At 46.6% G+C, this 14454-nt stretch overlaps 1 protein-coding gene across 1 annotated transcript in view; it reads left to right on the forward strand.

Annotated features, from left to right (window-relative positions):
• The window catches only part of LOC143289424 (DNA (cytosine-5)-methyltransferase 1-like), a 65665-nt gene extending 51583 nt beyond the window's left edge, over positions 1 to 14082 (forward strand). The window contains exons 30-37 of the mRNA XM_076598387.1: positions 1173 to 1304; positions 2254 to 2456; positions 4015 to 4126; positions 5239 to 5385; positions 8107 to 8273; positions 9361 to 9601; positions 11461 to 11577; positions 13735 to 14082. Coding sequence (XP_076454502.1) covers positions 1173 to 1304; positions 2254 to 2456; positions 4015 to 4126; positions 5239 to 5385; positions 8107 to 8273; positions 9361 to 9601; positions 11461 to 11577; positions 13735 to 14082 — 1467 coding nt within the window. The remainder of the gene's footprint in view (positions 1 to 1172; positions 1305 to 2253; positions 2457 to 4014; positions 4127 to 5238; positions 5386 to 8106; positions 8274 to 9360; positions 9602 to 11460; positions 11578 to 13734) is intronic.
• Positions 14083 to 14454: the final 372 nt, after the last annotated feature.

Here is a 14454-nt window from a genome sequence, read left to right on the forward strand (position 1 = left end):
CATCCGAATAACTAGCGTCCAGACCACCACTCAAGGTCTAGTGGAGGAGGAGAAAATATCGGCAGCTGAGCTGTGATTCGAACCAGCGCGCTCAGATTCTCTCGCTTCCTAGGCGGACGCGTTACCTCTTAGCCATCACTCCACTGGATGTGAGTTGGCCACAGTGTTTCTTCTGGTGGTTTGAAAGTGATGGATGTGAGTTGTCTTGTCCACAGTATCTCTTCTAGTGGTTTGTTACAGGTCCTGTAGCTTTTAACTCTTTCACCACCAAGTTTCTGTGTGAAAAACACTCCCCAGTGCCAAGACTTGATGCTCTCCCTCACCCTCAAAGATGTAGCTTACCCTTATTTCTGATATGTTGTCTTCCCCAGACAACCTCAGACACATGACTTGACTTGACTTACCTATAATGACTAGACTTGGGTCAACACCCTCATTGACGTGACTTACCCTGTGACTGGACTTGGGTCAACACCCTCATTGACTTACCCTATAATGACTGGACAATGGTCAGCACCCTCATTGACTTACCCTATAATGACTGGACATGGGTCAACACCCTCATTGACGTGACTTACCCTGTGACTGGACTTGGGTCAACACCCTCATTGACTTACCCTATAATGACTGGACAATGGTCAGCACCCTCATTGACTTACCCTATAATGACTGGACAATGGTCAGCACCCTCATTGACTTACCCTATGATGACTGGACAAGGGTCAACACCCTCATTGACTTACCCTATAATGACTGGACAAGGGTCAACACCCTCATTGACTTACCCTATGATGACTGGACATGGTTCAACACCCTCATTGACTTGACTTACCCTATAGTGACTGGACATGGGTCAACACCCTCATTGACGTAACTTACCCTATAATGACTGGACAAGGGTCAACACCCTCATTGACTTACCCTATGATGACTGGACATGGTTCAACACCCTCATTGACTTACCCTATGATGACTGGACATGGGTCAACACCCTCATTGACTTACCCTATAATGACTGGACAAGGGTCAACACCCTCATTGACTTAACTTACCCTATAATGACTGGACAAGGGTCAACACCCTCATTGACGTAACTTACCCTATAATGACTGGACAGTGGTCAACACCCTCATTGAGTTACCCTACGATGACTGGACATGCGTGTGTTCCAGGGGGAGACAGTGGATGACCTGGGCCAGAAGCTGCCCCTGAAGGGTGACGTGGAGCTGCTGTGTGGAGGACCGCCTTGCCAAGGCTTTTCAGGCATGAACCGCTTCAACTCCCGCGAGTATTCCAAGTTCAAGGTCAGCCACAGGGGCTGCAGGCGACGTGTTCTGCAGGCATTAGAGAAATTTTGTAGCACTTAGCGCTGTGCATATCATTTATGAGACTTGGAAACGCTTATGTAAGATCACTTGTGAGATTTTGGAAAATTCTTGGTGCCTCTCAGTTCACTTGTGAGACTTGGGAACATTCTTATTGCTTTGTAAACATTGTGATGCTGAGTTCACTTGTGAGACTTAGGAACATTCTTATTGCTTAGCAAACTAAGACACTGCTAAGTTCCACTTGCGAGGCTTCCTTATACTTAGCAAACATAGAGCTGCTAAGTTCACTTGTAAGACATATGAACATTCTTATTGCTTAGCAAACTTAGACACTGTTGAGTTCAATAATGGGACATTTGGACATTCTTATTGCTTAGCAAACTTAGACACTGTTGAGTTCAGTAATGGGATATTTGGACATTCTTATTGCCTAGCAAACTAGGACACTGTTGAGTTCAATAATGGGACATTTGGACATTCTTATTGCTTAGCAAACTTAGACACTGTTGAGTTCAATAATGGGACATTTGGACATTCTTATTGCTTAGCAAACTTAGACACTGTTGGGTTCAGTAATGGGACATATGAACATTCTTATTGCTTAGCAAACTTAGACACTGTTGAGTTCAATAATGGAATATTTGGACAAACTTATTGCTTAGCAAACTAGGACACTGTTAAGTCCCACATCCGAGACTAGGAAAATTCTCTCTGCTTTGAAAACTTAGCACTGGTAAGTTCACTTGTAAGACTTAACGAACATTCTTATTGCTTAGCAAACTAAGCGCTGCTAAATTCAAGTACGACACTTTGGTCCATTCTTTCCTCTTAGCGAACTTAAACGCCTCTTCACCATTTGTGATCTAAAAAAACCCAAAAAACAAACAAACAAAAATACCACTGCCGTTGTCTTTTCCCCCCACAGAACTCGCTGATCGCGTCTTACCTGAGTTACTGCGACTACTACCGGCCGCGGTTTTTCCTGCTGGAGAACGTGCGGAACTTTGTGTCCTTCAAGCGCAGCATGGTGCTGAAGCTGGCGCTGCGGTGTCTGGTGCGCATGGGATACCAGTGCACCTTTGGCGTGCTGCAGGCGGGCAGCTACGGCGTCGCTCAGACACGGCGCAGGTGAGTTTTGTGGGGATGGGGGGTGATGACTTGTTCTTATCTCTTCTTCTTCTGCGTTCACTCGCATGCACACGAGTGGGCTTTTACGTGTATGACCGTTTTTACCCCGCCATGTAGGCAGCCATACTCCGTTTTCGGGGGTGTGCATGCTGGGTATGTTCTTGTTTCCATAACCCACCGAATGCTGACATGGATTACAGGATCTTTAACGTGCGTATTTGATCTTCTGCTTGCATATACACACGAAGGGGGTTCAGGCACTAGCAGAACAGGTCTACACATATGTTGACCTGGGAGATCGTAAAAATCTCCACCCTTTACCCACCAGGCGCCGTCACCGTGATTCGAACCCGGGACCCTCAGATTGAAAGTCCAACGCTTTAACCACTCGGCTATTGCGCCTGTGTTCTTATCTGAGGTGGGTTGTACATACAGGTGGGATTTGTCCACTGTTATTAGCTAATAACCTAAGGTGTGATGTATGTGTGGGATTTGATTACTGTTACCAGCTGAGGTGAGTTTTGTGGGGATGGGAGGTGATGACTTGTGATTATCTCAGGTGGGTTGTACATACAGGTGACGGGCGCAATAGCCGAGTGGTTAAAGCAATGGACTTTCAATCTGAGGGTCCCGGGTTCGAATCACGGTGACAGCGCCTGGTGGGTAAAGGGTGTAGATTTTTACGATCTCCCAGCTCAACATATGTGCAGACCTGCTAGTGCCTGAACCCCCTTCGTGGGTAAACGCATGCAGAAGATCAAATACGCACGTTAAAGATCCTGTAATCCATGTCAGCGTTCGGTGGGTTATGGAAAAAAAACCATACCCAGCATGCACACCCCCGAAAACGGAGCATGGCTGCCTACATGGCAGGGTAAAAACGGTCATGCACGTAAAAGCCCACTCGTGTATATGCAAGTGTACGTGGGAGTTGCAGCCCACGAAAGCAGAAGAAGAAGTACATACAGGTGGGATTTGTCCACTGTTATTAGCTAATAGCCTAAGGTGAGATGTATGGGTGGGATTTGATGTACGTGTGGGATCTGATTACTGTTACCAGCTGAGGTGAGTTGTGGAGGTGTGGAGGCGATGACTGTGTTAACAGCTCGGGTGAGTTGTATGAAAGGGATTTAATGACTGTTAATAGCTCGGGTGAGTTGTATGAATGGGATTTAATGACTGTTAATAGTGAAGGTAAGTTGTATGAATGGGATTTAATGACTGTTAATAGCTCAGGTGAGTTGTATGAATGAGATTTAATGACTGTTATGAGCTAAGGTGAGTTGTATCATTGGAAGGTGATCATTGTGTTACTAGCAAAGGCAGTTTTTTGATAGTACAGAATTACTTACTTAAATGTTCCCGCATTGTTGGAGGCATGTGGCAAGGCGCTTCATACTTCATGGTCTTCAGCCAGTTTGCTGGTGTCATCCCATCGTCTGTCATAGGGAATTCTGTAAATGGAACTGTCAGTTACACATTTATCCTACCCTTCCTCCTACCATGTTTTATTTTTCCTCCATGACATTGTCACTGACGCGTCTTGCTGTGTTTTCAGAGCCATCATTCTGGCGGCAGCGCCAGGTGAGAAGCTACCTGTGTTCCCAGAACCCCTGCACACCTTTGCTCCTCGTGCCATGCAGACCTCCGTCGTGGTTGATGACAAAAAGGTCTGTGATGCATACAATATTTAATTATTGGTTAATTTTCTGTCCTAATCTCGCTTCCTCCATCCCCCTCTCTCTCACACACACCCTTCCAGTGTTGTGTTTTTCTTTCTCCAATCACTGACATACACCCTCTCCATTGTGTATTTTATACTCTGTCTTTTCCACATTCTGTTTTCTCTCTTCCTCAGTCCCCTTTCCCCTCCTTTCAGTCTAATATCATCATTTTAAATGAAGGAAGCCAGCTCACACAGCCAACCGTTCCTGCCACATATGAGGAAGCAAAAACTCTCCTCCGCAGCAGATTCCGAAGAGGCTGGGTCACCCTGAACGGAGGCAACCAGGCACACCAGGATCCCATCAGGACACTAGAGAGGAGACACCAGACTACCATCTACCACCTTTGCACAGGATACTGCGGCCTCTGAGCACACCTGAAGAGGATTGGAGTGGCAGCCACATCCCTATGTGATTGCGGCCAGGCTGACCAGACCCCATCGCATATTCTCCAAGACTGCCCCCTGTATGAGAAGATGCAGCATCAGTCCTGGCCTGGGGGTGCTGACCTCAACACCAAGCTCTGGGGGACGGTAGCTGATCTTCACCGGACGTACGAGTTTGTGGCATCCCTCGGACTTCAACCCTGACTGCGTAGCTGTCGAACGCAAAAGAAAGAAATGAAGATGAACAGACTATTAATAGAAAAAGAAGAATTGTTGGGGGTAATGTTTTTTCGAACAATAACGCAGATTATGAACACAGACATGAGTTGAGAGGGGGAGTTTTGCATTTTACAGATGGAGTGACAGATAGTATGCCATTTATGGTTTTGAATCAGTGAATGAAAATTGGATGTAAGAGAAAAGCAGTTTTGACATGGAAATTCTCTACGAGGAACACATAACCTTGATAAGAAGTTCTAGCATGAAAATGATGATTTTAGAATATAACCAAGTAATCAGAATTAAAATGTTTTGAAACAAGTACGACTGATAGGGAATAAAAAGATCTTCCCTGAGTGAAGTTGCTTCACTGTGATCCCTTATGTGTGTGTGTCATGTTGCCTTGCATATATATGTCAGCACTGAACTGACCATTACGGGTTTCTTTTTCAGTTCAATTGTATTTCCCGACTGGGGGCAGCACCGTACCGTACGATCACGGTGAAGGACGCCATGAGTGATCTGCCCCATGTGAAGAACGGAGCGAAGGCCGAGGAGATGTCGTACAAGGGTGACGCCCAGACCCACTTCCAGAGACTGGTGAGTGCATCATTGTTAATCATTACTGACAGTGAAGTCACTGTCAACTCTCTTTTTTTTTTCTTTTTTTTTTTTTTTTTTTTTTTCTTTTTTTTTTGCTGCCCCATCATCTGCACCGTTTCAGTGGCATTACTCCCACGCCGCTCATTTAGATTCCCCCATACACGGCCACACCCGGGTTCGTCCGTTGCAGTTCCAGCATCGGCAGTCCACAGGGAACCTGTCAACTCATTCTACTCAAGATAAGAGTTAACTCGTACCATAATTACTTCCCCTGTGGACCTGGTACACATTATTATTCTTATTTCGTTCTTTCTTGCTTGGTACAGTTGGCATTCTAAACTGAACCGTTTACGGATTCCGGAAGCATGAAAACGAAGTTTTGGTTGACTGATTAAATCAACAATTCTCACATCAATTTTCGCTGTTTCAGTGAACCACCCTGTTTTTTCTGCGTTGGTCTGGTGTAGTGCTGGTCCATGGGAGTTGTAGCAGCATGTAGCTGTGGGGTAGAATGGTCCAGGGGAGTTGTAGCAGCATGTAGCTGTGGGGTAGAATGGTCCAGGGGAGTTGTAGCAGGCATGTAGCTGTGGGGTAGAATGGTCCATGGGAGTTGTAGCAGCATGTAGCTGTGGGGTAGAATGGTCCAGGGGAGTTGTAGCAGCATGTAGCTGTGGGGTAGAATGGTCCAGGGGAGTTGTAGCAGGCATGTAGCTGTGGGGTAGAATGGTCCAGGGGAGTTGTAGCAGGCATGTAGCTGTGGGGTAGAATGGTCCAGGGGAGTTGTAGCAGCATGTAGCTGTGGGGTAGAATGGTCCAGGGGAGTTGTAGCAGCATGTAGCTGTGGGGTAGAATGGTCCAGGGGAGTTGTAGCAGCATGTAGCTGTGGGGTAGAATGGTCCAGGGGAGTTGTAGCAGGCATGTAGCTGTGGGGTAGAATGGTCCAGGGGATTTGTAGCTGTGGGGTAGAATGGTCCAGGGGAGTTGTAGCAGCATGTAGCTGTGGTGTAGAATGGTCCAGGGGAGTTGTAGCAGTATGTAGCTGTGGGGTAGAATGGTCCAGGGGAGTTGTAGCAGGCATGTAGCTGTGGGGTAGAATGGTCCATGGGAGTTGTAGCAGCATGTAGCTGTGGGGTAGAATGGTCCAGGGGAGTTGTAGCAGCATGTAGCTGTGGGGTAGAATGGTCCAGGGGAGTTGTAGCAGCATGTAGCTGTGGGGTAGAATGGTCCAGGGGATTTGTAGCTGTGGGGTAGAATGGTCCAGGGGAGTTGTAGCAGCATGTAGCTGTGGGGTAGAATGGTCCAGGGGAGTTGTAGCAGCATGTAGCTGTGGGGTAGAATGGTCCAGGGGAGTTGTAGCAGCATGTAGCTGTGGGGTAGAATGGTCCAGGGGAGTTGTAGCAGGCATGTAGCTGTGGGGTAGAATGGTCCAGGGGAGTTGTAGCAGGCATGTAGCTGTGGGGTAGAATGGTCCAGGGGAGTTGTAGCAGCATGTAGCTGTGGGGTAGAATGGTCCAGGGGAGTTGTAGCAGGCATGTAGCTGTGGGGTAGAATGGTCCAGGGGAGTTGTAGCAGCATGTAGCTGTGGGGTAGAATGGTCCAGGGGAGTTGTAGCAGCATGTAGCTGTGGTGTAGAATGGTCCAGGGGAGTTGTAGCAGCATGTAGCTGTGGGGTAGAATGGTCCAGGGGAGTTGTAGCAGCATGTAGCTGTGGGGTAGAATGGTCCATGGGAGTTGTAGCAGCATGTAGCTGTGGGGTAGAATGGTCCAGGGGAGTTGTAGCAGCATGTAGCTGTGGGGTAGAATGGTCCATGGGAGTTGTAGCAGCATGTAGCTGTGGTGTAGAATGGTCCAGGGGAGTTGTAGCAGCATGTAGCTGTGGGGTAGAATGGTCCAGGGGAGTTGTAGCAGCATGTAGCTGTGGGGTAGAATGGTCCATGGGAGTTGTAGCAGCATGTAGCTGTGGTGTAGAATGGTCCAGGGGAGTTGTAGCAGCATGTAGCTGTGGGGTAGAATGGTCCAGGGGAGTTGTAGCAGCATGTAGCTGTGGGGTAGAATGGTCCAGGGGAGTTGTAGCAACATGTAGCTGTGGGGTAGAATGGTCCAGGGGAGTTGTAGCAGCATGTAGCTGTGGGGTAGAATGGTCCAGGGGAGTTGTAGCAGCATGTAGCTGTGGGGTAGAATGGTCCAGGGGAGTTGTAGCAGGCATGTAGCTGTGGGGTAGAATGGTCCAGGGGAGTTGTAGCAGCATGTAGCTGTGGGGTAGAATGGTCCATGGGAGTTGTAGCAGCATGTAGCTGTGGGGTAGAATGGTCCAGGGGAGTTGTAGCAGGCATGTAGCTGTGGTGTAGAATGGTCCAGGGGAGTTGTAGCAGCATGTAGCTGTGGGGTAGAATGGTCCAGGGGAGTTGTAGCAGCATGTAGCTGTGGGGTAGAATGAGTTAAATATTAATATTTGGTAGTATTATTATTATTGATACTCACATAGCACGTATCCTTGGTCAGAGACGAAACTGATAAATTGATACCTATGTCGTACCTATGTCAGAGACCAAGCTGTAAGCATTGTACAAGGCAGATTTGACATCATTGCTTTTCATTAGTTATTGAATGCAACAAGCCGTGTTCCAGACAAGTATGTGGTACAAAGAGCGGAGCCTCGTGATGCATCTTGACAGCGCTGTTGAAATATTTTCAATGCTGGTGGTGTACGCTCCACAGATCCGAGGCAAGCAGCTGCAGCCTCTGCTGCGTGACCACATCTGCAAAGAGATGAGCCCCCTGGTGGCAGCACGCATGAGTTACATCCCCCTGGCTCCTGGGGCCGACTGGCGTGACCTGCCCAACATCGTGGCTCGACTGTCGGACGGAACCAAGACTCAGAAACTGTGAGTGCTTGTGACCTTTGGTGAAGAGTTGGGTAGAAGTTTTTACTTCTGTTTTTCTTTTCATTATTTTGCATATATGTGTGTGTGTGTATATATATGTATGTATGTATTTACATATGTGTGTGTATATGTGTATATATTGGGTGTCCCCAAAAAACTGAACCGCTTTTTGACAAGTACTTTCTCAGTGATGCAGAAACCGAATTCATTGAAAATTTCCACACAGTAACCTTAGGGTGTCATCAACAAGTCTGCAAAATATCTAAAAGTTCGGACGCAGATTGTGCGAGTATTGTCAAATTCAAAATAGCATGTCAAAAAATCCAGTATCAGAGGAAATCTCACTTATTTCAGTTTATGCTCAGTGTGGCCTCCATCTTCCTCCACGTTTCTTCCAAGCAGAAATGCTTTTATGTATTTCTTCCACCAATAAGGCGCAAAACCTTGATGAAGTCAACTATAAGCATACATAAATAAATAAATGAATAAATAATAATTATAATATAAAAAAAAAAGTAGTAATGATGATGATAATAATAATAATAAATAAATAAAAAAAACAACAATGATGATAAATAAGCAAATAAATGTAAAACATGGAGACACACATATGCATAACAGATATGCATCAAACAAGCAGTTTCACAGTTATGAAAGCACAGTCAAATACACATAAACGTACGTGAGCCCCAGCACACACACACACACACATTACCCTGCACCTCCTCTACCCCCCTCCTCCACACACTCATTTCTAGGCTACGTATACATATTATTAGTAGTGGTAGTAGTAGTTTTGGGGTTTTTTTTATGTATTTATCTATTATTTATTCACCCTTTTTTTTTCTCTTTTTTTTTCTTTTTTGTCAAGGCCTGACTAAGCGCGTTGGGTTACTCTGCTGGTCAGGCATCTGCTTGGCAGATGTGGTGTAGCGTATATGGATTGGTCCAAACGCAGTGACGCCTCCTGAAGCTACTGAAACTGAAACTTCACCGATACCTCCTCCCATGTTGGGGGGGGAGGGGGGGGGTTGTTTTTTTGTTTTTTTTTTCCACTGACATGTCTGCTGCTGTCATGATCGCACAGAATGTACTCGCATCACGACAAGCGCAACGGCAAGAGCAAAGACGGGAGTCTGCGCGGCGTGTGCAGCTGTGTGACTGGGACGGCCTGCGACCCGACAGACCGGCAGTTCAACACCCTCATCCCCTGGTGCCTGCCGCACACAGGCAACCGCCACAACCACTGGGCCGGGCTGTACGGACGACTGCAGTGGGACGGTTTCTTCTCCACCACCGTCACCAACCCTGAGCCCATGGGAAAACAGGTACGCTAGGGGATGGGCATTGTCTGGGAATGTTGGTGATCATGGTAACGGGACAGTCGGGGTCTAGCGGGACAAAGGGGAGGTTACCTACTTCCGGGAGGTTATCGGCCGTAGTTACTTTCGTTTTCTCCACATAGGCGGATAGTAGTTTGCACAGGACAGGAATGTCAGACCCCTGCCGGAGTCTGCACTAGTTGGGTCACGGTAAGTATGTTATTTAAACGTAATTTTAGATAGAAAATTTCCTATTTTAACATAACAGGTTGTTCAAAGAATCAGTAGACAGACAGAAATACGAGAAAAAAAAACTTAGCCGTATGAAGAGCACAGGATCAGGAGTCAAGATGGCTGTTGGAAAAAGAGGAAGCTAGTCAGGGATACAGAGGGGAGGTAACCTACTTCCGGGAGGTTATCGGCCGTAGCTACTTTAGTTTTCTCCGCATAGGCGGATAGTACTTTGCACAGGACAGGAATGTCAGACCCCTGCCGGAGTCTGCACTAGTTGGGTCACGGTAAGTATGTTATTTAAACGTAATTTTTGATAGAAAATTTCCTATTTTAACATAACAGGTTGTTCAAAGAATCGATAGACAGAAATACGAAAAAAAACTTAGCTGTATGAAGAGCACAGGATCAGGAGTCAAGATGGCTGTCGGAAAAAGAGGAAGCTAGTCAGGGATACAGAAGGGAGGTAACCTACTTCCGGGAGGTTAGCGGCCGTAGCTACTTTAGTTTTCTCCGCATAGGCGGGTATTAGTTTGCACAGGACAGGAATGTCATACCCCTGCCAGAGTCTGCACTAGTGGGTCACGGTAAGTATGTTAGATAAACGTAATTTTAGGAAAAGATTTCCTTTTTAACATAACTGATTGTTTTGGGGTTGTTGTTTTTTTTATAACTTTTTAACTTTTAAACTGAGGGGCGTAAATCATACCGTTGTATGTCATCCCTTGCTTGTGTGGCTGTAGCTTGATATCTTTTCCTTTCTGATCTTCTGGTCCAATTGTTGTCATGTTGTATTGTATTTGTATTTCTTTTTATAACAGCAGATTTCTCTGTGTGAAATTCGGGCTGCTCTCCCCTGGGAGAGCGCGTCGCTACACTACAGCGCCACCCTTTTTTTTTCTTTTTTTTTTTCTTTTTTTTTTTTCTCCAACGTGCAGTTTTATTTGTTTGCCTATCGAAGTGGATTTTTCTACATAATTTTGCCAGGAACAACACTTTTGTTGCCTTGGGTTCTTTTAGGTGCGCTAAGTGCATACTACACACGGGACCTCGGTTTTTCGTCTCATCCGAATGACTAGCGTCCAGACCACCACTCCAGGTCTAGTGGAGGGGGAGAAAATATCGGCGACTGAGCCATGGTAAGAACCAGCGCGCTCAGATTCTCTCACTTCCTACGCAGACGCGTTACCTCTAGGCCATCACTCCACTGTTTTGTGTGCATTGGACTGGGCTGTGGGCTGAGATACTGAGTGGGGTGATTCTGTCACTTGCTGGTGTGGATTTAGTTTGATTCGTTTTCCTTTTTGATCTTTAGTCTTTGTCTTTGTCACGTTTTATGTTTGTTGGACTTGGCTGTGGGCTGAGATCCTGAGTGGGGTGAGTAACAAAAGTCTATGGCTGCAGTTCCTGTGGATGCACAGTTGACTTCCGGTTGGATGAATGAAGATGTTTTTAACTACGCATACTTTACCGGGACCCACTAGCGCAGTCTGATTCCTGTCCTGTGCAAACTACTACCCGGCCTATGTGGAGAGAACGAAAGTAGGTACGGCCAGTAACCTCCAGGAAGTAGGTTACCTCCCCTCTGCGTCCCTGACTGGCGCCCTCTATATAAAGATGTGTTGTGTGTCCAGGGCCGAGTCCTTCACCCAGAGCAGCACCGTGTGGTCAGTGTGAGGGAGTGTGCACGCTCCCAGGGTTTCCCCGACACCTACCGCTTCTTTGGCAGCATCCTGGACAAACACCGACAGGTCAGTCAGTCTCTGACAAAGCTTGACAGTGACAGAGCTTTTGAATGTCCATGCAGCGTTACAGGGCCCTTCAGTCAAGGGGGCAGGAAAGACCATGCACGTCTTGTGAACACTCCTCAAGTTCTTCTTCTTCTGCGTTCACTCGTATGCACACGAGTGGGCTTTTACGTGTATGACCGTTTTTACCCCGCCATGTAGGCAGCCATACTCCGTTTTCGGGGGTGTGCATGCTGGGTATGTTCTTGTTTCCATAACCCACCGAACGCTGACATGGATTACAGGATCTTTAACGTGCATATTTGATCTTCTGCTTGCATATACACACGAAGGGGGTTCAGGCACTGGCAGGTCTGCACATATGTTGACCTGGGAGATCGGAAAAATCTCCACCCTTTACCCACCAGGCGCCGTCACCATGATTCGAACCTGGGACCCTCAGATTGACAGTCCAACGCTTTAACCACTCGGCTATTGCGCCCGTCAACTCCTCAAGTGATTTGCATTATTGTTTGAACAACAAACACAGACGCACATGCATGCTTTCAATCAGATTCAGGTTCATTCACGCACACTCGCTCTCTCGCAAAGTTGCAAGTGCCAAGTTGCAGCCATCCCTATCCAAACCTACCCTCCCCTCCTCCAAACCGTCTCACACGCACACACACTCACACACTTATACCCACCCACCCTCTCTCCTCACACACACACACACACACACACACACACACACACACACACAATCATCTTGAAACAAATTTCTAGAACGTTAAATGCTGTTACTGCCACAAATAATTTCCATTTTCTTTTTTCTGATTTGCATTGCTTATGCAATAAATCTTGTTAATTCCTTTAGAACATATTCAGGTAGTCCTCTTGGTGCTGGGAGTGATAAAGGAAAATGGTGTGATCACACGACTGTGATAATGAATCACTGCACATTCACCACGTACCTGCATTGGTCTTGTGTTCAGTGTTTGCCTGTGGTATGTTCAAGGTGCCTGCCTGTATGGGTCTTTTGAACACAAAGTGGGAGCTGTAAAATCAATCACAGTGGGATGTCATTTACAGCTTAGTCTTTTGTGAAGGTTCTATCAGTCGGTGACTCCCAAACTCGGAGGCAAGATTGCGCTGGCTCTTAGTGCTGCAGCCTTGGGGGCTGGTTGGTTTCGGGGAACCATCCCGCCGCCGACTGTCCTAAAACCCTCTTGGCCGTGAGAGTGGGGATGTAACTTGGGCAAGACACTCTCCACTATAATCAGATTCTAGCCCAGATAGTTGGGACAGCAGATGCTTCCTGTGCTGTTCTGATGGTCATAGTCGGATACAGCTGACCAACATACATACATGGTATTATGTGTCCAGTGCAAAATGTGTGCTTAACTCACTCCATACGAACGGCAAGCTACAACTCCCACGTTCACTCACATATACACGAGTGGGCTTTTACGTGTATGACCGTTTTTGCCCCGCCATGTAGGCAGCTATACTCCGCTTTCGGGAGTGACCAACATACATACCTAGTATTATGTGTCCGGTGCAAAATGTGTGCTTAAAGCAGTTGTTCTATACACTCAGTCATTCTGAGTACATCACCTTCAGGAGCAGAGGTCATCAGATGATAGCTGTAGAGTTGTGGCAGACTGTTAATGGTGATTAATTCTTTGGTATCAGCATCCTTTCAGAGCATGCCCCAGACATGTTGATACTGTTCGCCCACTTTTTATAAGATACCCATATTGGCTTTTTTTTTTTTCTTTTTTCTTTTTTTTTTCTTTTTTTTAATGAAGTGTGGTTGCTCTGATCATCACTCTTATACTTCATAGCTTGTTCCCATTAGTGATTTTTTTTTTTTTTTTCCTGAAGAAGAGCTTATGGCTTGATTTATCGCTTCTCTTATCCTGTGCAAGCCGACTTTTACCAAGATTCTTTTAGTCTACCTCAATTCAGTGATATTGCGGTTTTCTTGAGTCCTGAGAACCAGATACCTAAAAGCAAAATATTTGGTCCTTGTATTCAATTCATGCTTGTTAGCTGTCTTTTATGTATGCATGCGTCTGAACCTTGTGTATCTATGCCTCGCAAAAAAAAAAAAAAAAAAAAAAAAAAGTGGGTTTTTCTTTTGATGTGCTGAAGAAACGATTCGTTCATCACTGGCAGGTGGGCAACGCTGTGCCCCCTCCCCTGGCCAGGAGCATTGGCTTGGAGCTCCGCAAGAGCCTGCAGTGGAAAGGCCTGAAGGAAGGCAGCGTGGGAAAGCTTGCACCAAAGACAGAAGGGTCAGCCACAACAACACCGATGCAGGTTGACAGAGACAACGTAAGACCTACAGAAAGCGGGTCTTTGTCCAGAACGAAGGATGCAGGCCTGACGAAGGAGAAGGACGGGAAGAGAGGGGGATCAAAGGGCAGGAGGAGAATGGAGGAAGAGGAGGAGGAGGAGAAAATGGACGAGGGAGAGGCGGGAGGTTCGAGTGGAAATGGAGGGCCTGGCTCGTCGGGCTTGTAGTTTAGGTGACGTTGGAGAGGGTGTCGACCTCCCCCACCACCGCTACCCACCCACCCGACTGAGTGTGTGTGATGTGAAGAGACTGACGTGAAAGTGAAAGAATGCAGAGATTTTCTCCACTGCCGGAGTTGATTTTACAAAACCTCCAACCCACCCATACGCGCACAGCATGCAAGACACACACGCACACATTTTCCTTCCTTCTGCTCCTAAAATTGCTCAGGGTTAGTTAGTTGTTTTGTTTTCTTGCACAAATGAAATAGCTCAGTTTCAGTTGGTGTATTGTTTTGTGTGTTTCTTTGGGTTGGTCTGTTGGTTTGTTTCAAACGGACAGGTCAGATGCTGTTCGGATCCAGCATTAGTTCAGCTGGA

This window comes from Babylonia areolata, chromosome 14, assembly GCF_041734735.1.
Source record: "Babylonia areolata isolate BAREFJ2019XMU chromosome 14, ASM4173473v1, whole genome shotgun sequence".
Taxonomy (NCBI): domain Eukaryota; kingdom Metazoa; phylum Mollusca; class Gastropoda; order Neogastropoda; family Buccinidae; genus Babylonia; species Babylonia areolata.